This window comes from Mauremys mutica, chromosome 21 (genome assembly GCF_020497125.1).
Source record: "Mauremys mutica isolate MM-2020 ecotype Southern chromosome 21, ASM2049712v1, whole genome shotgun sequence".
Classification (NCBI taxonomy): Eukaryota; Metazoa; Chordata; order Testudines; family Geoemydidae; genus Mauremys; species Mauremys mutica.
The window spans coordinates 20,970,689-20,992,067 of record NC_059092.1 but is presented as its reverse complement, the minus strand read 5'-3'; the positions used below and the strand labels follow the sequence as shown (position 1 = coordinate 20,992,067).

Below are 21,379 nucleotides of genomic sequence, written 5' to 3'. Positions count from 1 at the left end.
CCGAAGAAGTGGGTATTCACCCACGAAAGCTCATGCTGCAAAAACATCTGTTAGTCTATAAGGTGCCACAGGATTCTTTGCTGCTTTTACATGAGAGGCCGGCTCTAGGGCCAATAGATGTTAGCGAGCTCTGTGTGAGGGACAGAAGCACCCAATAACTGAGCGCGTTCTATGAGGGGCAGGTGCCGTCACCAACGGGTGTGTCAGTGACCGCGTGGGCGGATTTTTAGAAGCCAATGGGTTTACACGTTGCGTGACGGGCAATCTCCGCAGCCAGTGAATGAGGTAGTGGGCGGTGCGTGCGGGGTGGCTAGCCGGTGCGGGCCGCCATTGTGGTCAGTTCGATCGGTATCGGGAGCGGAGAGCGGAGCCTAGCGAGCCCGGAGCAGGGAGCAGCCCCCCCCCCCACGGCCGGCCCCAGTCACCATCACACCGCGGGAGGCGGCGCAACAGCCAGTCACCACCACCGTCCGCACCGAACAGCCGCCGCCATGAGCAGCGAGGCCGAGACCCAGCCGCCCGCCGCCCCTCTCCCCGCGGCGGCCCCCATCGCCCCCGCCGAGTCCAAACCTAACGGCGGTACCGGCAACGGTGGCAGCGGTATGGCCTCGGCGGCGCCCCCCGCCGGCGGGGACAAGAAGGTCATCGGTGAGGGGGCTGAGGGGAGGGGGTCTGTGGGCGTCATCCCTCCTCCCCCGCAGGAGGGCGCGAGACCCCTTCCTGGCGCGCGCGCAGTGGCCGTTGGGCCCCGCGTGCGGCGGTGGATGGGGGCGGGGCTGGCGCGGAAAGACTCAAAATGTCCGCCATGCGGGGCCTTTGTGTGAGACCCACGTAGCCACGTGCCCTCGCGGGACCCCGGCGCACAGCGCTCCGTGAGGCCTAGCCGTCCTGAGGGGCGGTGGGCGAAGGGTCCGGGCGCTTGACGCGCTGGCGTGGCGGGAGCGCTGAGCCCATCTCGGGCGCGGTGAGAGCCTGGCTCGGCTGCACGGAGATGGGGGTGATGCATCATGTGACTCACGTTGGGTTTTTTTTTTCTTTCAGCAACGAAGGTTTTGGGAACAGTAAAATGGTTCAACGTAAGAAACGGCTACGGTTTCATCAACAGGTGAGGCGGGAGGTGCCATGTGCTCGCTGCCCGGGGGTGCAGGGGCGGGATGGTGTCCCGAGAGCTGGGTGGGGACTGGGGGAACACTTTAGACAGACTCCCTGCATCTGTCATTCTGCTCGCTGACCAGGCCTCATCTGACACATCTCTCACTGGCTCTCAGATGAGTCTTTAAGAAGTTTCTCAAGCGGCTTAGTGCTGAGATAACTAGCCTGGGGAATGGACTGAAGATTGGGTTGGTGGGTTTGGTGGCTGCTGCAGAACTTCCTCAGGGGAGACATTTTACTATTGAAGTACATCGTAGTCATGGCTTTTTTCCACCCAACACTACTCACATTAGGTTTATTCTTTCAAATCATTTTGTTTTTAATTTTACCCCAAACCAGATAAAAAATCCAATCATAGTAACTCCCCCTGTCCCTTCCTGCTTCCCCCCAGAACAGTAGGACTAAAACACTGGGCTGTCATCATAGCCTCATCTTTTGGCATTTGGCCAGACACTTGTCTGCAAGTGTCTTGGCTGACATTCTGGATATTTCCAAGCAAACACTGGACCCAAATGTGGTTATAGTTTCAATAACATTTTCCATGGTTGCTGTAGGGAATAACGTGTATGGTTCAAGTATGACCTGATCACTATCCCATGGAGCTTTTCACAGAAGTGGTAAATTGTTAATCCAGATGTCCCCTGTACTCTGTATTCCACTTTTATTCTATTGCAGTGTTTTCAATAAACTAGTTTTATTTAATAGGGATATTTATTCAGTGTTGGAGGTAGTTGATTTTCATAATGTAGTGATTCTTGTCTTTGATCCTTTGAGATGAGGTTTAAATGTAAAACAGTGCTGGTTCATGTCATGTGTTAATACTTGTTTGATTCTAAGCTGTGTTTAAGTCTATAAAACTGAAACTTTAGTAACAGTCTTGCATTAGATATTGATATTTGCATTGGTATTTTCAAAAGTTATTTGACTATAAGCATAGTAATTTATACTGAGCTTAGTTTCATTTTTATCCATGCTAACTGAACTACAAAGAGCACACTGAGTAAAATGGTCTGGTCAAGAGTTTTATTTTTTAAACTCATTCAGTTTGCTGTTCTGCGCAAAGTTAGATAATTTTTTAATTAAATATCTGTTTTAAACCTGTTGCAGGGAACTTCTAAGATAGCTAACATTGCAAGAAGTTGGAATTTTTTTCTCTATCTTGGAATTTCTTAACTTTGTGCATTTGACAGCACTTCATGTAAACTCCATTTTCACTGTTTGCTCTGTTGTCAGTTAGCAAGGGAGACTAAGAAGTCCCTTGTAAAAATACCTCATTAGATTAAAAATTTGCATAAGGAGTTTTCTGAATTAATTTTAAAAAGACCAACTATGTTTTCTAAAGTGTTCTCTATCAGAAAATGAGCTGCTTCCAGTTTTTTTAAAATAGACTAATTTCAAGTATTTCTTGCATCTTGGAATATTTTAATAAGAGCTATGTTTGTTAATACTTGAGATGAACTCTCTAGATGTGACTCAGCAGAGGTACTTAAATGCTGGTTGCATTTTAATAAGATGCAAAATTCCATTACGGCTCAATTCTAGAAGCCTTCTGCATGTAGGACTCTCATTGAAGTCAGTGGGTGTTTTGCAAAGAGAGCTTGCAAAAAGCCCTTAGAGTTATTCTCCTTGCCTCCATATTACCTAAATTATCTGGGAGTCTCAGAATACCTGAACACAACCCACCAGCACACACCCAAATAGGTGTGTTCTTCTTCTTGCATCCGAAGAAGTGGGTATTCACCCACGAAAGCTCATGCTGCAAAACGTCTGTTAGTCTATAAGGTGCCACAGGATTCTTTGCTGCTTCCAAATAGGGTAATGTGAAATAATGCAATAAGCAACTATAATAGATAACAGTTAGTTTTATTGTAAAAATAAGATGTTTATTTACTCTTCTTAGTGAACCAGAGCACACACTTCTTGAAATCCCAACAGGTTATTGTCTAATTTTTCCTCCCAACACTCCCAATTGTTTTTGCGCTTATGTAGGAACTAGTGTTGACAAAGCAAACTACTTTGAATTCCTTGTTTATCCGGGAGGGTGCAAGTGTAGGCTTTGATGCGTTCGTTCATAAAATTGGCTGGATTATGTAAAAGGTCTACTAGATTATCTTTAATTGGTTTTGCACATGTATCATTTAAATGTCTGGACATTCCTATAGTTTAAGTAAAACACACTTCTTATGTACAGCCTTTTAATTCTATGGCTGAATCTTAAACACCAGACCAGTGATTAGCTTTTTAAATTGTAAATGCTAGCAACTCTTGCATGTGCATGGAAACAGTGGGTTATACATTCTACTTGTAGGGAAAAGCATTTACAACTACATTCATTAAAGAAAATTTCACTTAAAACTCAAGGTGACTTCAGATTATACCAAAAGATACATTTAAAATTTGTAAAAGAAAATACTCATTTACTCATTTTGGGGGGAGGGGATAGCTCAGTGGCTTGAGCTTTGGCTTGCTAAACACAGGATTGTGAGTTCAATCTTTGAGGGGGCCATTTAGGGATTTGGGGCAAAAATCTTTCTGAGGATTGGTCCTGCTCTGGGCAGGGGGTTGGACTAGATGACTTCCTGAGGTGTCCCTTCCAACCTTGAGATTCTATGATGATCTCATTGCCAGATAATACCACTTGAGGCAATTATTTTAGGAGTTAAAGTATTAATGTTTATATGGATAATGAGCACATTTTGAATTACATTAGGATTTGCAAAAGGAACTTTTATAAAGGATATAAATCTTATCCTTCAGGGTGAGCAAACCTCAAAGCAGTGGGGTAGGAAGAAATTTTCCCAAAAGGGATATCATATTCGTAACTCTCAGCTACCTAATTTCTTGTGGCTTCCTGTGATGCAGTTGGTACTAGCCACTGACAAGATATTGTATTAGATGGTCTGAGGAATAGCAATCTAGAGTAGCATACTGCACTTTGAATTTTAAGAATTTGTTTTAAATGATGATTGTGGTCCTGTTTGACCCTAAGTCAGTTAACTTTAAGTTCACTGCGGCTTTCCTTTAAGGTGACTGGGGGAGTTCTAGATCATCTCAAGCCAAATTGGCAGCTGTTACGTATTTCAAAGCCAACTGGGGGTGTTAATCTTGCCAGAAGTAGGCACAAATGATTTTGGCAGGTAAATATGATGATTCAGCACCCTGATCCTGGGGCAATGCTTTGAGAAGCCTGTCATCCCAGCAACTGGGAAGAGATGAGGTTCTGGGATATCTAGAAGGATCTTGTCCTGGGACCTTGCTGGAAGATTTCATCTTTCATATCTTCTGGCCAATAGCTATCTTATTAACTTGAAGCATCACTAACTGTTGGTAAGGTAAAAATGCTTGTGCTCTTCTCCTGTCTAATGGTTCCTGGAGGCTGTGGTGTGTTGTTACTTTCAGTTTCTCTGCCTACCGAGACAGTAAAGAGGCTTACAATGCAGTGCTCTTCTTAGATGTTCTCAGTTTCTGTGTTCCTGCTCCACTAACCCCTGAAGCTCACAGCACTCCCAAGGAATAGCAGCATGAAACTCATATTTGTCCACAGAGTATGTTTTTCTCACAGTTGCCATATAATAAAAATGGTTCTGTGCCCACACGTAGTGTCAGTATGATATTGGAGATCAGTGTGATGTAAATTATGAACAGGAGTGGTCACTAAACTTAACGTACTTAGTATTTTTAGAGCATCTAATAATTTCATATCACAGTGCTTAAAGTGGTCAACTGAGATTGCCCAACTCAGGACAGACAGCTGAGAAACAGGGAAGGCACCTCAAACTAATGTTTAGTCCATCATTAGATTTCACCAAACCAGTGACAAGATGTGTTCCTGTATCAATACAATGGCTAATAAGACACACACACAGTCTGCCTAGGCATTCTAGCACTTTGCTCACAACCCATAGAATTGGACTCTGATAGGAGGTTACTGAAAACCAGATTAATCATATATAATGTTCTTCCAATCCCAAGGGATCAGCCACTTCACCAGGTCAATATATAACTCTGATCTTACCCAAAAATCACTGAGTCAATCCTTTAGTAACTAACAACTAAAGATTTAATAACCTTTTTTTTAAAAGGTTATAAATGTCTAAGGAAACATACATTACAATTGATTTCAGAGATTGCAGGTCAGGATCGTTGTGGTCATAGGCGCAGACTGCAGGGCTGGAGCACCTATAGAAAAAAATTAGTGGGTGCTGAGCGTGCACCAGCAGCCAGCTACCCCCCATGCCTCCCGCCCATTGCAATCAGCTGTTCAGTGGTGTGCCGGAGGCATTGGGAGGGAGGGGGAGAAGCGGGAATGGGGTGTGCTCAGGGAGGGGTGGAACTGGGTGGGAAAAGATGAGGTGGGGGTGGGGCATGGGGAAGAACAGGGGTTGAACACCCCCTGGGGCTGCTGGTAGGGTGACTGGACAGCAAATGTGAAAAATCGGGACGGGATAGGGGGGATAGGGGGTAATAGAAGCCTATATAAAAAAAAAAGACCCAAAAATCGGAACTGGCCCTATAAAATCGGTATATCTGGTCACCCTATAAGCCGGTGCCTGTGATAGCAGTGATGTAGACCTGCTAGCTTATAAAAAGTATGGCTTCACCCCAACAGATTAGGGATCATTCAGTTCCCTGTTTTAAGCTTCCTTGTTAGAAATCTAGTCCAGATACGTGAAGCAGGAAATGAAGAGACAGCAGTGATGTTACAGCTTGCAGTTTATAGCCTAGCCCAGGTGCATGAAAAGTTGCTAGCTCAATATGAAGTCCAGTCACATGAGCATGAAAAGTTACTGGTAAAAGATGGAGTCTTAGGTCACATGTCCGTACATGGTTTGCTGAATTGCAGGGGACAGCCATTGGAAATGAAAGGGCCGTCAACACAATTGACTAGCCCTGATGTAAATTTATTGGCTGGGGTGGAGGGGTGTAACCCAGGAACAGTGGGGAGGGATAGCTCAGTGGTTTGAGCATTGGCCTGCTAAACCCAGGGTTGTGAGTTCAATCCTTGAGGGGGCCATTTGGGGATTGGTCCTGCTTTGAGCAGGGGGTTGGACTAGGTGATCTCCTGAGGTCCCTTTCAACCCTAATATTCTATGATACATTTGATAAGAAACACATAGCCAGTATTCATAACTTCAGCTACAAAGATGATACATGCATATAAACAGAACTATCAAACTGAACAAATCATAATTTTTTTCTGTTGATATCTGACATGGCATACTATGTATTAGACAATGCAGTTGCACAATAATGGTGATACATTAGTGATGATGTGATGGAAGGAATGATAACCAGGTGTACATTTCAGTTCTAGATGAAGTCACGCGAGTTGTATTAAGACTACTCCCTCCTTGTAGTGACTCTCTTGACTGCAGAACGGACATTGAACTGGCTTTATTTGCTGCTATATTGCAGTGCATGTTCAGCTCTAACTTTCATTACAGCATCTGAAGTGACTCCTTCCTACTGAATATTGGTTTGGGTTTTTGCAGATGTATTGACTTGGTTGTCCAGATCAAATCTTTTAGTGTCTTCCCATATTTCTGACCTCTTTAAGTTCCTTTGAGTAGTGTTTGAAACTCCTCCCCACTTAAAACTGCAAATTTTACATGCTTCATCTGAAGGGAAGCACACTCATGTCTAGGGAAGGGCTTTGATTAGTGCTATCATTCACTGTCCATAAAGACTCATTAAATAAAGGGGGAGTGGGGTGGCAAATGCAAAACTAAATAAAATTGAATAGGTAGTGTGCCTTTCCTACATTGATGCTACCTTGTCTATCCATTTGCTGCCATACAAATGGATTTATGCTGTCTTCGTGCAAGCCTTGTGTACTGAATGTTTTCCCTGATCTGATCCACAAGGCCGCTAGCCTCTACATTCAGGTTCCCCTGAAAGACCCACCATTGACGTAACCTGTGAGAGAACTAGCTGGCAGTGAAAATCGTGAGTAATTGGGAATAGCAGATACATTCTATTTTATTTAAAAAACAGTAACCCTATATTAAGATGACACGGCCAGTCATCAGCTTAATCATGCTACTCTTTTTCTGAGGATTGTGAGCTTGCTGGGGAAAGCACTGTGATCTTTGCTTGGAAAGTATCTAGACACTGGGGCTCTACCAGAAATTATTGATTTTAACCATTACCATGCTAAAATTCCCTCCAGTTCTCCTCCCCATATCTCCTTTGGACCTGAGTGGGAGTGGGGAGAGAAATGGTATCTGTTAGGAAATTTGGGGCACCAAATTGCCCCAAATACAAATTTTGTGGTGCCCTACGCAGCTGCGTGCTTCTCCAGTGGCCAGCCCGATCCCCCGGCGGGCTGAGCTGGCCAGGAAAGCTGCCCCTGCCCCACCTCTGCTTCACCCTAGCCCGTGCGCTCACCAGGCGGGGGGAAGTGGAGTGGGAATGCCTTGGTTTAACACGTTGTTAGTGTAGCCTCACATTCTACAAGGCAGCAGAAATAGAGGGAGGAGACACAATAGACACATGGCAGTAGCTGCAAACAGTTCCCTGCGGGAACTGAATGTGATGATGAACCCACACTATCCCACTGGAGCGCACCAGTCCCTCCACTTTCCAAAATGCCGGGGGTGCATGTGTGTGAGAGAAAGACACAGAGACATGTATCAGAGGGGTAACTCTGTATCCACCAAAACAACGAGGAGTCCAGTGGCACCTTAAAGACTAACAGATTTATTTGGGCATAAGCTTTCATGGGTAAAAAACCTACTTCATATGCATGGAGTCATACTGTGTGAGAGAGAGAGACACGTCTCTTTAAGTATGCTGACTCCACTCTAAGTACACTGCCTTTTTAAGTAGATCACCAAGTTGAGACAGCAGTTGCTGCCAGCAAGCTTCCTCCATCCTGAGCCCTGTTGCATTCCCCACTGATCTGTGGAGATGGGGTACAGGAGTGGGGGGAGAGGAGACACCCTGATATCAGCTCTGCTCTTCTCCCCTGCACAGCAAGTAGGAGGCTCCTGGGAGCAGCTCCAAGGCAGAGGGCAGGAGCAGCACACCTCAGTGGGGGGAGGGACACCTGAATTGCCTGGCAATTGATAGCTGATGAGGGAGGGGCTGCCAACTCACCCTGGTTCCCAGCCCCCACCAGCTAGCTCCAACAGGCTGCTCTTCCTGCAAGCAGTGGACAAAGCTGGTGGCTGCCAAACAGCGTTATAAGGGAGCATGGTGCAACTTTAAACAAACATGTTCTCTAATAGATCAGCGACATAACATTAACCGGTACAATGTTAAGTGAGGAGTTACTGTACTGATGCTGATAGCCATTGTGGTCCTTGTCAGGACCTCAAAGTTAGCATTTGGCCCCTAGCCAAACCTTAGTGAGTCTAGAAAATGTACTGGTTTTGTTTACACACCTTTTCTGAATCTGAATTTTATTATGTGTTGCAGGAATGACACCAAGGAAGATGTGTTTGTACACCAGGTGAGTTACTTTTGTGCAGGTGGGAGTGCAGATACCTCTTTTTAGAACTAAAGCTTGTTATGCTGACTTGGTGAACTGTACTGGTTGAACCTTAACCGAAGGGAGGGGGAGCATATTAGATGCTTTGTTCACTGAAGAAATCTTAATTCTCCATGGTCATCTGCCTTAACACCATGGATTTTCATTATGTGGGTACCAAGTAGTACATCCATATACACCTCTACCCTGCTATAACGCAACTCGATATAACACAGGTTTGCATATAGTGCGGTAGCAGCAGCGCTTTAAAGGATCCGGGGCTCTGGCTGCTGCAGGGAGCCCAGAGCCCTTTAAATCACTGCTGGAGCCCTGCCGCTGCTACCCGGGGCTGCGGCAGCTGGGCTCAGCTGGCGATTTAAAGGGCCTGGGGCTCCCCGCAGCGGAGCCCCGGGCTCTTTAAATTACCGCTGCAGACCTGCCAACGCTACCCCAATATAACGGCGTTTCACCTATAACGCAGTAGGGTTTTTTGGCTCCCCATGACTGCGTTATATTGGGGTAGAGGTGTAGTTAAGGATGCCAAATAATCTCCATTGCAATCCTGTATTTTTCATGCCTGGGCAGTTTCATATTTTCCACTTAACTTGAAAACCGCATGTGTGCAAGTGTACAATTCCCTTAATCTAAGATATTTTTGAAGAATTTGCAAAAGGATAAAGGAGAACTAGCCACACAAAAAAAATTAAAATCCAAATACACCTCTACCCCGATATAATGCGACCTGATCTAACCTAAATTTGGCTATAACTTGGTAAAGCAGTGCTCGGGGGTGGCGGGGGGGTGCACTTCGGAGGATCAAAGCAAGTTCGATATAACATGGCTTCACCTATAACGCAGTAAGATTTTTTGGCTCCTGAGGGCAGCGTTATATCAGGGTAGAGGTGTAAATGTTTGACTCTCTTTCATGGGGAGAGAAGTAAAATTCTGTCATCGGTTAGAAACTATAAGAATACATGGAAAATTCACAGCCTGGGAAGAAGTAAATAATGGGTGCAATAGGAATAAAACACCCCATGAAATTCAGCTATCTTATTTAAGTTGTGGAACTTGCTGCTGCAAGGTGTTCGTGAAAGCTTAGGGTACGTCTTCACTAGACGCCGGATCGGTGGGTAGCAATCGATTTCTCGGAGTTCGATATTTCGCGTCTCATTTAGACGCGATATATCGATCGCCGAACGTGCTCCTGTCGACTCCAGAACTCCACCAACGCGAATGGTGGTAGTGGAGTCGACATGGGGAGCCGCGGACGTCGATCCCGCACCGTGAGGACGGTAACTAATTCGATCTAAGGTACTTCGACTTCAGCTACGCTATTCACATAGCTGAAGTTGCGTATCTTAGATTGAAACCCCCCCCCCTCCAGTGTAGACCTGCCCTTAGTGGAGTTTAAAGACTTCTTGAATGAGTGCCTGTACTTATATTTGACTAAAATCTTTGAGATATGAACTTTAATCCCTCAAAGCATAAAGCAATTCACATCTGTTTAAGTATTAACTAATGACCCAAAGGGCAGGCTATTCCATAATGAACAAGTATGGGAGTTTTACACCTTCCTCTGAATATGGTACTGGGCAGTCAGTACAACCTGTTTTTATAAAAAAAAAAAAAAAAAAAAAGGCAGGTGGTCTGATGCATTATGGTAATTCCCATGTTCTACATGCACAAGAGGACAGAATCGTGAAGATTCAGCTGTACTATTTTATATTTCCTGATTTAAACACAAGGTATTTAAAGTTCAAATTGTATTAAAGGACCCATGGCAATCCGAAAATCATACTTCTGGCTAAAAATCTTGAACTTAGGAAAGTTACGACACCTATAAGTACTACAACTGAAAAGTTGCAACATTTCAGTTAACTTTGTGCAACTTACAAAACTAATTTACTATTTTGTGTAGCCAGTTAGCCAGGAATAAACTAACTGTACTGACTCTTGTAAATATTTAAAGGGAGCAGAATACCCTTTCTGTTTTTAAGTAATTTCAGAAAGTGTATTGTTACATAAAAGGACATTTATATTTTTTTTAGGTTAACTAGTAAGTTTTGGTCAGTAATTGAGTATGTCCTGAAATCTTCCAAAAAGTGTGAAATATGACTGATCATCAAGAAAATAGTAAAGCTTGACTAGAAAATGGGCAAAGTAATTGGAAAATAAATTTTAACTAAGTTTCAGTCTCTCTAATTACTTCTAAGATTGTGAAGTGAGAGATACTGATGAAACACTATATGAGAGCTAGTTATTAGGTGTTTTTTAAAAATATGTAATTTGATGGTGTTCTTTTAATATAGGCAGTGAGTACATGGTAAATAGTAATCAGTTTAGATCCAATCTGAAATAAATATAAAATCTGTGACATTATAAAGCAAATCTCTAATTTGATAGGTATTTGAGGAAGATACAAACTCTCTCCCATCCTGTTACCAATTTGGGTTCTTTTCAGACATCAGTTATGCAGAGCAACTAGGGGAGCAGGTTTTCCTGGTGCCATCTTAACTCAGAACACTAGATCTGTAGACAGAAAATTTGCAAACGTATTGTTAGAGTGGATTTCATTCCCTCTGGGGCATGAAAATGTTGGGAAGCTGTCAGCACTATTTCACTTTTGTGAAGTTCTCATGCTTGTGTGCTATTTCTGAGCTCAAAAAGTGTTTGGTAAACAAAATGTAGTTTTGTGAGGGATTAGTGTGTACTGAGTATTTACAGGATTTATTAAAAATCTCCTCTGACTCCAGAAAACGTGGGGCTTTTCAGTATGTAGTTGCATAGTCTGTTAGAAGCTGTAGGATTGTTTCTGTAGTGTTGCAAGTTTAGACAGCCTAATCTTAATTTTAAAATATACTCAGAAATACAGGATTGAACACTTTTTTTGATCAGGGTGTAAACTAAGCTTTTTAAACAGCCTTGCAATGTTGTGGCTACAACTGACTTGAGGGAAGCAGTGCCTCAGCTTCAGGCTGTGTTCAAGTTTGAACTGAAATGAGATCAGGCAATTAAGTTTTCCTCAACTGTAATTGTACCATTGCGTGTAGTACTTGCCATGTGATTTTACATTAGCTTATGCTGTTTAATTTTAGATATCAATATCTGACTATATAGTAGCATAAACACTGCTGTGGAAACATCAGTGTCTCTTGCAAATTCTCAGCTGTAACAAAGGTTTTAGAATTTATAATCCAATAACTATTTTCAAACTGAAGGACACTTAAATTGCTACACAGATATCCAAATAAGTGGCCTGACTTTAAAAGTGGTGAGTTGTTGTTATAGTTTCAGTGACTTCAGTGGGAGTTTCATGTGTTCAGTACTTCTTGGAAAAAAGGCCACTGGTCTGGATATGCTTTTTTAAAGTATTCTTTGTTTTGTGGGGAATAATAGTGTGATGGAATCCTGAATACAAAAATTCTGGGGTAAAGTTTTTTTCTTTTGTATAGATCATTGAGAATCTTTTAAAATATTCCTGACAGTGATTTGGTTTATCAGTTTGATTGCCTTATCTCTTTTTTTTAAATTCTTCAAGGCATGACAGTTAAGTGGAGTAAAGCTTGCTGACAAGCGTGCTCCTTGTTTTGACAGTACTGGACATGAGCAGGCTATTTGCTATACTAATGCTGCATACCCTGTTATATTGTCAGACTTATGGGAACCATCATAGGCTAGTATCAGTGGCTTTTGACACTTATCTTGTAGGTCTGCCTCCAAGTAATTTAAATACTTGTAGCATTATTTTAAGATGTATTCGAATGTTGCCACTGTAGTTGAAATTACATGTTACTGTAAGCAGTCTTGGGCTAGCACTTTTTTGTTAGACATTTTCCCCTATGAAATCTAGCATATTTCTGTTGAAACTAAAAGTTAGTTTACATGCTGATATTGCTGAATTTCTAGTTCAAGGAAGCACATTCTCCCAAGGAAAACTGAATGATCATGTATGTCCAAAATCTAGGAAATCTCTTCACACATCTTTGCAATCTCTGCATGCTGTGCCTCTAAAGCTAATTCTGGAATGTTGTGTTACTAGACTGCCATAAAGAAGAATAACCCCAGGAAGTACCTTCGCAGTGTAGGTGATGGAGAGACTGTGGAGTTTGATGTGGTGGAAGGTGAAAAGGTGAGCATATTCTCTAATGTTAAAACTCACAGAAAAATTGATTTGCAATTTGGGCTGATGTTTGGTGGCTCTGAGTAGATGGGTAATGGGACACGTCCAAGAGGTTACTTTTTTTTCGCGCTTTACAATACATCTGTGCTCAGTTAATCCTGATTTACTTACATTCTCACACCATAACTGACTCTTAACTTTTTTTTCCTCTTATGATCACTACTTAACACTGTCACACTGTTTTTAGGGTGCAGAGGCAGCTAATGTTACAGGTCCTGGTGGAGTTCCAGTACAAGGCAGTAAATACGCAGCAGACCGTAACCATTACAGACGGTATCCACGACGTAGGGGTCCTCCACGCAATTACCAGCAAAATTACCAGAACAGTGAGAGTGGGGAAAAGAACGAGGGATCAGATAGCATACCAGAAGGGCAAGCCCAACAGCGCCGTCCCTACCGCAGGCGGCGGTACCCACCTTACTATATGCGTAGACCTTATGGGCGTCGACCACAATATTCCAACCCTCCTGTGCAGGGAGAGATAGTGGAGGTAATTTTTGTATAACATTTGATACTGTACTATCTTACTTATAATGGAAGGGGGTGCGGCGTTTCAGCTGCCTATGTGTAGGATGTTGGGTTTGTTTCCTTTGACTGTAAGGTTTAGCAATACAAATGAGTTAAAGAGCAGAAATCTTGTTTGCCAGCAGACTGTCAATTCAATGCTATAATTGAAATATGAATGTGAGTCAGTAATTTTTTCACATACCTTTTTAATTATTTAAAGGTAATCACCTAAACTAGACTCCACATAAAATGCATCAGTTTGTGCCCTGGGATCTCTTTGGTGCTTACCAGATACTTTGCTCTTACCCAACAAAGATTCAGTGTTCCAGACTGCCACTATGGCTAATTGGTTTAAGTCATTTAGTTCAGGAGTTCTCAACCTTTTTTTTTTTCCCTGAAGCCCTCCCCAACCTGCTATAAAAACTCCACGGCCCATCTGTGCCACAACAGCTTGGTTTCTGCATACGAAAGCCAGGGCTGGCATTAGGGGGTAGCAAGCAGGGCAATTGCCTGGGCCCCCCCACAAAGCTAAGTTGCTCGGGCTTTGGCTTCAGCCCTGCATGGCAAGGCTCAGGGCCCAAGGCTTCAGCTCCGTGCAGTGGGGCTTTGGCTTTCTGCATTGGGCCCCAATGAGTCTAATGCCTGGCCATGCTTGGAGGACCCACCCTGAAACCTGCTCATGGCCCCCCATGGGGCCCATGACCCCTGGTTGAGAACCACTGATTTGGTTCGCTCTTGTAGCTGGCTGAGTCGTCTTGATGTACATTATTTCAGGGTGCTGACAACCAGGGTGCAGGAGAACAAGGCAGACAAGTCAGACAGAATATGTATCGGGGGTACAGACCACGATTTCGCAGGTATGCTGCAGCTCCACTTGTTATGTTATGAAATTTTGTGAATGTGCTGGAACACAGTGGTCAGATGCTGCATCCTTAAAGCATAGCTTGATTTTCAGGGGTCCTCCTCGTCAAAGACAGCCTAGGGAGGAAGGAAACGAAGAAGATAAAGAGAACCAAGGGGATGAGACCCAAGGTCAGCAGCCACCTCAACGTCGGTACCGTCGTAACTTCAACTACCGACGCAGACGCCCAGAGAACCCTAAACCACAAGATGGCAAAGAGACGAAGGCAGCCGAACCACCAGCTGAGAACACGTCCGCTCCCGAGGCTGAGCAGGGCGGGGCTGAGTAAATGCCGGCTTACCATCTCTACCATCATCCGGGTGGGTATTCTTGTTCTCTTTTGAGGATATTATACTATAATAGAGTTCCTTCAAAAGCTTTCTTTGACTTCTAACCTACTTCAGGTTTTAACTGTTATAGTATGCATTTCTTGCAATTTGGATTTGGTGTGAATGCACATGTTAGGTAACATGACTTGTAACAGCTTGCAAGTTCAAGTTCTTTCAACAGTACAGCTATAAACTAGTTGGGGGACTTAGCTGCAGCAGGGTTCTGATTTCTAGATGGGACCGTAGCCAGGTCCTGTACAAGGCTAGTCTTGGATATGTTTTGTGCATTAGCCTGGTGGCAGATATTTAGCTCTCATGTGTGCTGTAAATAGGAATCATGTGGAGTGGTTGTAATTGTACTGTGAATGAGATCTTAGTCACACCTTACAACTATATGGAACAAATATTGAAATAACCAAACATCTACAAGTAAAAGCAGCATTGTTTGCTAATTCTTTAAAAGATGAACCCTATTCTTGATTGACTTTTGGTAGAATTATGTAAGTAGTAGATGAATGGAACAGTGGGCTAATATTGAATTTTTCAGCTAACTAAAATAAACTCAAACTGGCTTGGCTAGGGTCACTTTCAGATGGTCTGAAGACAGGTTGAAACACTTCCCACAAGGTCACAATAAACACAATGTAGTGACTTGAGGGAGATGTTCTAGTAGGGTTATTGCAGATGTGTTAGAATCAGTCCTCATCTGGAGGGGAGAATAGCAGTACATTAAAACTTCTAGATAATACTAGATTGAGGAGTTGCTAAAATCAACTAGGATTGAGGAATAACCCAGGATGCTAGAGAGATGTGGACAGACTAAGATTCAACTTGGAAAAACTAATACTTAGAGAATGTGAAACTGAATCTTGAAAAAAACCTAGCAATGATGAGCAGCCAATTAAGCATGAGTCTGCAATATGGTATGCCAATAAAAAGCCAGTGTCGTGTTTGGCTGCATGTGCAGAGACACCACATCAAAAAGCTGGGAGGCAACAAGCAGTGCTTGGTGTGGCTGCCCTTGTAATATTGCATTCAGTTTTGGCCTTTGCTTTATCAGAGCGGAATGTTTTACTGACCATGGCGAAGTTTGTAAAAATGAAGATTGGAATATGGCCTTTATTTAGTAACTTGGGAATAGGCTCATTTCTAGGACCATCACTATTCCTGCCCTTTGTTTGTTTTCCTCACTCCCCAAACCTGCTTTTCTGTGTTTGTCTTTGTTCCTTGTCTTTGTATGTCCTCTGTTCTTTTTCATCTGTTTCCTCCACTGCACCAACCTTTAGTTCCCACCCTGCGGACTACCACTCACCATTCTGTGAAATAGTTTAGGTAGACACCCCTGCATTATCCCCTAATGTAATTTGCCCGTGCTCCCTCGGGAGCTGGGGCTGGGGGCCAGAGCAGGGCTGGGTGGTGCTCACTCCCTGCCTCCCGGAGGGTGGCCTGGGCCTCACTGCACCCCCCGAATGTTCCCCTGTGTCCCCCTAGGGAGACAGGCCCCACAGTGTGGGGACCACAGATGTAGACACTAGTGTTGTCATTAGTCTTTAATATTAACACACCAAAGGGATTATTAGGGAATGCAGGAGTTTGCACCTGAGTTATTGTTTAAAGCCCTGTGATTCAGAAAGGCAAGACTGGGAGTCTGTTGTTCAGTTAATGCTTTCAAGGTTGTACTCCTAACCATGAGGGCTAGACACTCTTTAAATGAAAGTTTAGATTCTGTTGAATTTGCATGTCATACAGGTCCAGTTTATTTGATTGGACACCCCTGCTCTAGTTGTTCCTAGCAAAGAGCTTGCTAGTAGCTGATAGATGTGAACGCCTGTCATTCATCTCAGAAGGTATTAATCTTAACACATCGCTCAAGTCAGATGGCAACTTTAGTTTCTCCTTAACATGGGACAGTAGTGCTCATCTATTTCTTGTATACTGGGAGATCTTTGGGTGCTTAGACGACACTTGAAGAGATAGTAGAATCAGGTTCTTTATTTCATGCTTCTCCCCCAGAAAAATTCCTCACTCCTGCCTTAAAGGGGAAAGAAGATGCAGTACTTAAATGTCTTCTGGACAGCAAAAATCAAAACCACCAGGGGCTAGAAGCCTCAGACTTGCACAACTGCCAAAACTTTAGTCTTTCACCTAATCTATGTGAGAGCTGCAGCAAGCTGTGAATTTAAAACATAGCACTGCTGTAAAATCAATTTTGATACAATCTTTCTCAAATAACATTGTATTGAAAGTCTCTGGAAACAGAGGATGGGAAGGGGAAGTGCACTGACACATAGCTTAAGGTCAAATGCAGCATACGACCCAATAGATAAGTGGCTTCCTCACAAAAAATAAGCTGTTTTGATAACTGTAATAGGTATGCAGCGAGTAAAATGGTGGCACATAGTCAACTGAACTCCAGGTTTGAGTCACGATAATGGGGAAAATTTCTGAGCTAACACTGCGTAGGAAAGATGGGAAGTATGGCAAGAGACCACCAGGGTTTAACCAGGAGCTCTTCAATGATCTAAAAATAAGAGTCCTACAAAAAGTGGAAACTAGGTCAAATTACAAAGGATGGATATAAACTAATACCAGAAGTATGTAGGGACAAAATAAGAGAGGCCAAGGCACAAAACAAGATCAAACTAGCTAGAGACACAAAGGGTAACAAGAAAACATTCTACAAATACATTAGAAGCAAGAGAAAAGGCCAGGGTAGGCCCGTTATTGTCAGCCCCCCCACCCCCTCCAAACCCATTGAAGAACACAATGTGGAAATGATAGAGGTGCTTAATAACTTCTTTGATTCTGTTTTCACCGAGAAGGTTGGTGGTGATTGGATGTCTAGCATAGTGAATGCCAGTGAAAATGAGGTAGGATCAGAGGCAAAAATAGGGAAAAAACAAGTTGAAAATATGTAACTTGTCTAAGTAATTTTTAAAGTCACCAGGCCTGATGAAATGCATCCTAGAATACTCAAGGAGCTGACTGAAGCAATAGCTGAGCCATTAGCAATTATCTTTGAAAAGTCATGGAAGACGGGAGAGATTCCAGAAGACTGGAAAAGGACAAATATAGTGCCCATCTCTAAAAAGGGAAATAAGGACAGTCCAGGAAATTACAGACAAGTCAGCTTAGCTGCTGTACCCAGAAAGATAATGGAGCAAATAATTAAGCAATCAGTATGCAAACATCTAGAAGATAATAAGGTGATAAGTAACAGCATGGATTTGTCAAGAACAAATTGTGTCAGACCAACCTGATAACTTTGTTTGACAGGGTAACAAGCCTTGTGGATGGGGGGAAGCAGTAGACATGGTATGACTTGACTTTGGTCAAGCTTTTAATACCGTCTCGCATGATCTTCTCATAAACAAACTAGGGAAATGCAACCTAGGTGGAGCTACTATAAAGTGGGTGCATAACAGGTTGGAAAACCATTCACAGAGTATTATCAGTGGTTCACAGTCATGCTGGAAGGGTATAATGAGTGGGGTCCCGCAGGGATCAGTTCTGGGTCCGGTTCTGTTCAATATCTTCATCAGTGATTTAGATAATGACTTAGAGAGTACACTTATAAAGTTGGCAGATGGTACCAATCTGTGTGGGGTTGCAAGTGCTTTGGAGGACAGGATTATTATTCAAAATTATCTGGACAAACTGGAGAAATGGTCTGAAGTAAATAGGATGAAATTCAATGAGGATAAATGCAAAGTACTCCACTTCGGCAGGAACAATCAGTTGCACACATACAAAATGGGAAACGACTGCCTAGGAAGGAGTTCTGTGGAAAGGGATCTGAGGGTCATAGTGGACCACAAGCTAAATGAGTCAACAGTGTAACACTGTTGCAAAAAAGCGAACATTATTAGGAGTGTTGTAAGCAAGACACGAGAAGTAAGTCTTCCGCTCTACTCCGCGTTGATTAGGCCTCAAATGCAGTATTGTATCCAGTTCTGGGCGCCACATTTCAGGAAAGATACGGACAAATTGGAGAAAGTCCACAAATTGGAGAAGAGCAACAAAAATGATTAAAGGTCTAGAAAACATGACCTATGAGGGAAGATTGAAAAAAAAAATTGGGTTTGTTTAGTCTGGAAAAGAGAAGACTTAGGGACATAAGTTTTCAAGTACATAAAAGGTTATTTACAAGGAGGAGGGAGAAAAATTGTTTTTAACCACTGAGGATAGGACAAGAAGTAATGGGCTTAAATTGCAGCAAGGGAGGTTTAGGTTGGACATTAGGAAAAACTTCCTGTCAGGGTGATTAAGCACTGGAATAAATTGCCTAGGGAGGTGGAATCTCCATCATTGGAGATTTTTAAGAGCCGGTTAGACACCTGTCAGGGATGGTCTAGATAATACTCAGTCCTGCCATGAGTGCAGGAGACTGGACTTAGATGACTTCTCGAGGTCCCTTCTGGTCCTATGATTTGTGCACCTTAAGTGTTCCAGGAATCTGTATTGAATTAATTAAAAATAAAATAAAATAAATAATTGGAGATATACCAATCTTCTAGAACTGGAAGGGACCTTGAAAGGTCAAGTCCAGCCCCCTGCCTTCATTAGCAGGACCAAGTACTGATTTTTGCCCCAGATCCCTAAGTGGCCCCCTCAAGGATTGAATTCACAACCCTGGGTTTAGCAGGCTAGTGCTCAAACCACTGAGCTATCCCTTCCTCCCCAATTTTGCAAATGATTTACCACCAGGAACACTTAAGCCTGCAACACACATCTTTGACAGTCTTTTTCCTTTTCCAGTTTAGTCATCAAAGAAGAAAAGAATATGAAATAAAGAGAAGAATATGAAATTCCAGCAATAAGAAATGAACAAAAGAATTGGAACTGAAGACCTTAAGTGCTTGCTTTTTGCTGTTGACCAGATAACTAGACTATCTGCATTATCTATGCAGCATGGGATTTTTATTATTTTTACCTAAAGAAGTCTCCTTTTGGGAACGACAAAAATGTTTTTTAAAGGCCTGTTTTTTCTCAACACACCTTTAAAGGTTTTTAAATTGTTTCATATCTGGTCAAGTTGAGATTTTTAAGAACCTCATTTTTAATTTGTATGAAATGTACACCTGATTTTTTCAAGTCAAACTGCAAGCATCTGTTAATAAAGGTCTTAAAGAATTGCCTTGTGTGTTTTGTCTGTTTCAGCTCTGCTTTTCCTTTTACTGAAAGGTTACAGGCTGCACCTTAAATGTTAGTGTAAAGCAATATAACTGCTTCTTTTAAAATACTTATAAGGGGACTTTGGACTTACTTGGTATTAGTGTTATATTCATTTTGGATTACTTGGAGGTCTTTATCAAAATTCATCTTGAGCGCTTGTGCTAGTCAGTCTATTCAAAAGCTCCCTCAACTCTTGTCCCAGTGAGCACATCTTTATATCCAAAGTCCATGTACTTAAGCATTCTGAAGCCAAACACTTGACTGTTCTCCCTTCTACCTGCCCTGCCCCATCTCTTTTCTCCAGCTTAACCCAGTTAACTTCACTTATGGGAATCAGCATATGTTTCTGCACTGAGAAAGTTGCAGCAGCAAAATACTAATGGGCAAGGAACTGCTAAAGCTTCCTGCTTCTCTGGCAGGCACAATGGTGGGTGTGGGGCTTGAGCTGAGTTAACTAGAAAACACTTAAGTTTGCAGAGCCCAGGCTCTGCCCTCATTCCAAAAGATAAGGCTTGGTAAACAGTTTCAGTGAGTGGTGTATAGAGAGGAGGAAATAGAGCCAGTGTTGATAGCAGCAACATAAAAGGGGTAGGAGGGAAGCTGCCTTAGGCAAAACCAGAATGTGTATTCCAGAATATAGCAATTTACATTGTTTCAGAATTTAATTTTCTGCTGTAGGACTTGGGTTCATTATAGCATGAAGTACATGGGGCCCTGATGGTTGTATCCTATAGCCTACTATGCACAAATGTGTCCATTTTGTTTCTTTTTCACCAAAAAGTTTAGTAGCAATTGGACATCTAATTTAATGCCAGTGAAAATGGTAGAATCAGAGGCTAAAATAGGGAAAGAACACATTAAAAATTACTTAAGCTTTGTCTACACTGAAGAGTTTTGTTGATGCAAATTGAGTCAACAATCAAAAACCAGTATAATTACATGGATTGTGCATGTTCACACTACGCTCCTGTCGGCAGAGTGTGTCTAGGTGCTTTAGCATGGATAGTGAAGCAGTGTACTGTTGGTAGCTATACCACTGTGCTGCTTCCCACCTTCTGGAGCTAGGAGTTGTGGGAAGGCAGAGTGTATGGCAGTGCATCGAGGGGGAGGGTTCAATGTCCCAGGATGCAGTTCTTACCATCTCAGCATTCTATGGGCTTCCAACTGCATTTCACAGCATTTTTCAATGGCCCCTGTTTACTGTGTGCCCACCATCTCTGTCTGAAAGGATGGATGCTGCACTGCTCTCTACTGTTACTGTTATGAACACATCGCGGTATCTTGAGTTCCGAATCTGAACAGGAATAAGTTGCCTTACCTGCTGTGTGCCATGGAAAGAAACACCAGTTTACTTTTGGTGTTCACGGAGTAGCAGAATATGGTGGACCCTCGCTTTTGGGCTCGGGGAAACAACCACTGAGTGATGGGATTGTATCATTATGCAAATCTGGGATGAAGAGCAGTGGCTGCAGAACTTTTGGATGTGAAAAATCACCTTCCAGGAACTATGTGCAGAGCTTGCCCCAGCACTGAGATGAGAGATGCCCTCTCGGTGAAGAAGCAAGTGACAACCACTGTGTGAAAGCTGGCAACTCCAGACTGCTATCGGTCAGTCACAAATCAGTTTGGAGTCGAAGTTGACTGTTGGGGCTGCGTTAATGCAA

The 21,379-nt window shown here is 42.9% G+C and overlaps 1 protein-coding gene across 3 annotated transcripts; it reads left to right on the top strand.

The window, feature by feature from the left end:
* The first annotated feature begins 319 nt into the window (after positions 1-319).
* Positions 320-19,675, top strand: YBX1 (Y-box binding protein 1). 3 transcript variants are annotated; one of them, XM_044996260.1, is made up of 8 exons: positions 320-648; positions 1,042-1,105; positions 8,572-8,605; positions 12,663-12,752; positions 12,991-13,293; positions 14,085-14,167; positions 14,254-14,531; positions 19,304-19,675. In XM_044996260.1, the coding sequence occupies exons 1-7, from the start codon at positions 492-494 to the stop codon at positions 14,498-14,500; spliced, it is 978 nt and encodes a 325-aa protein (XP_044852195.1). In that variant the 5' UTR covers positions 320-491; the 3' UTR covers positions 14,501-14,531; positions 19,304-19,675. The 3 variants fall into 3 exon arrangements, with proteins under 3 accessions (XP_044852195.1, XP_044852194.1, XP_044852196.1); XM_044996259.1 differs by having other exon boundaries at positions 322-648; positions 19,299-19,675; XM_044996261.1 differs by having other exon boundaries at positions 326-648; positions 14,266-14,531; positions 19,299-19,675.
* The last annotated feature ends 1,704 nt before the right edge of the window (positions 19,676-21,379 follow it).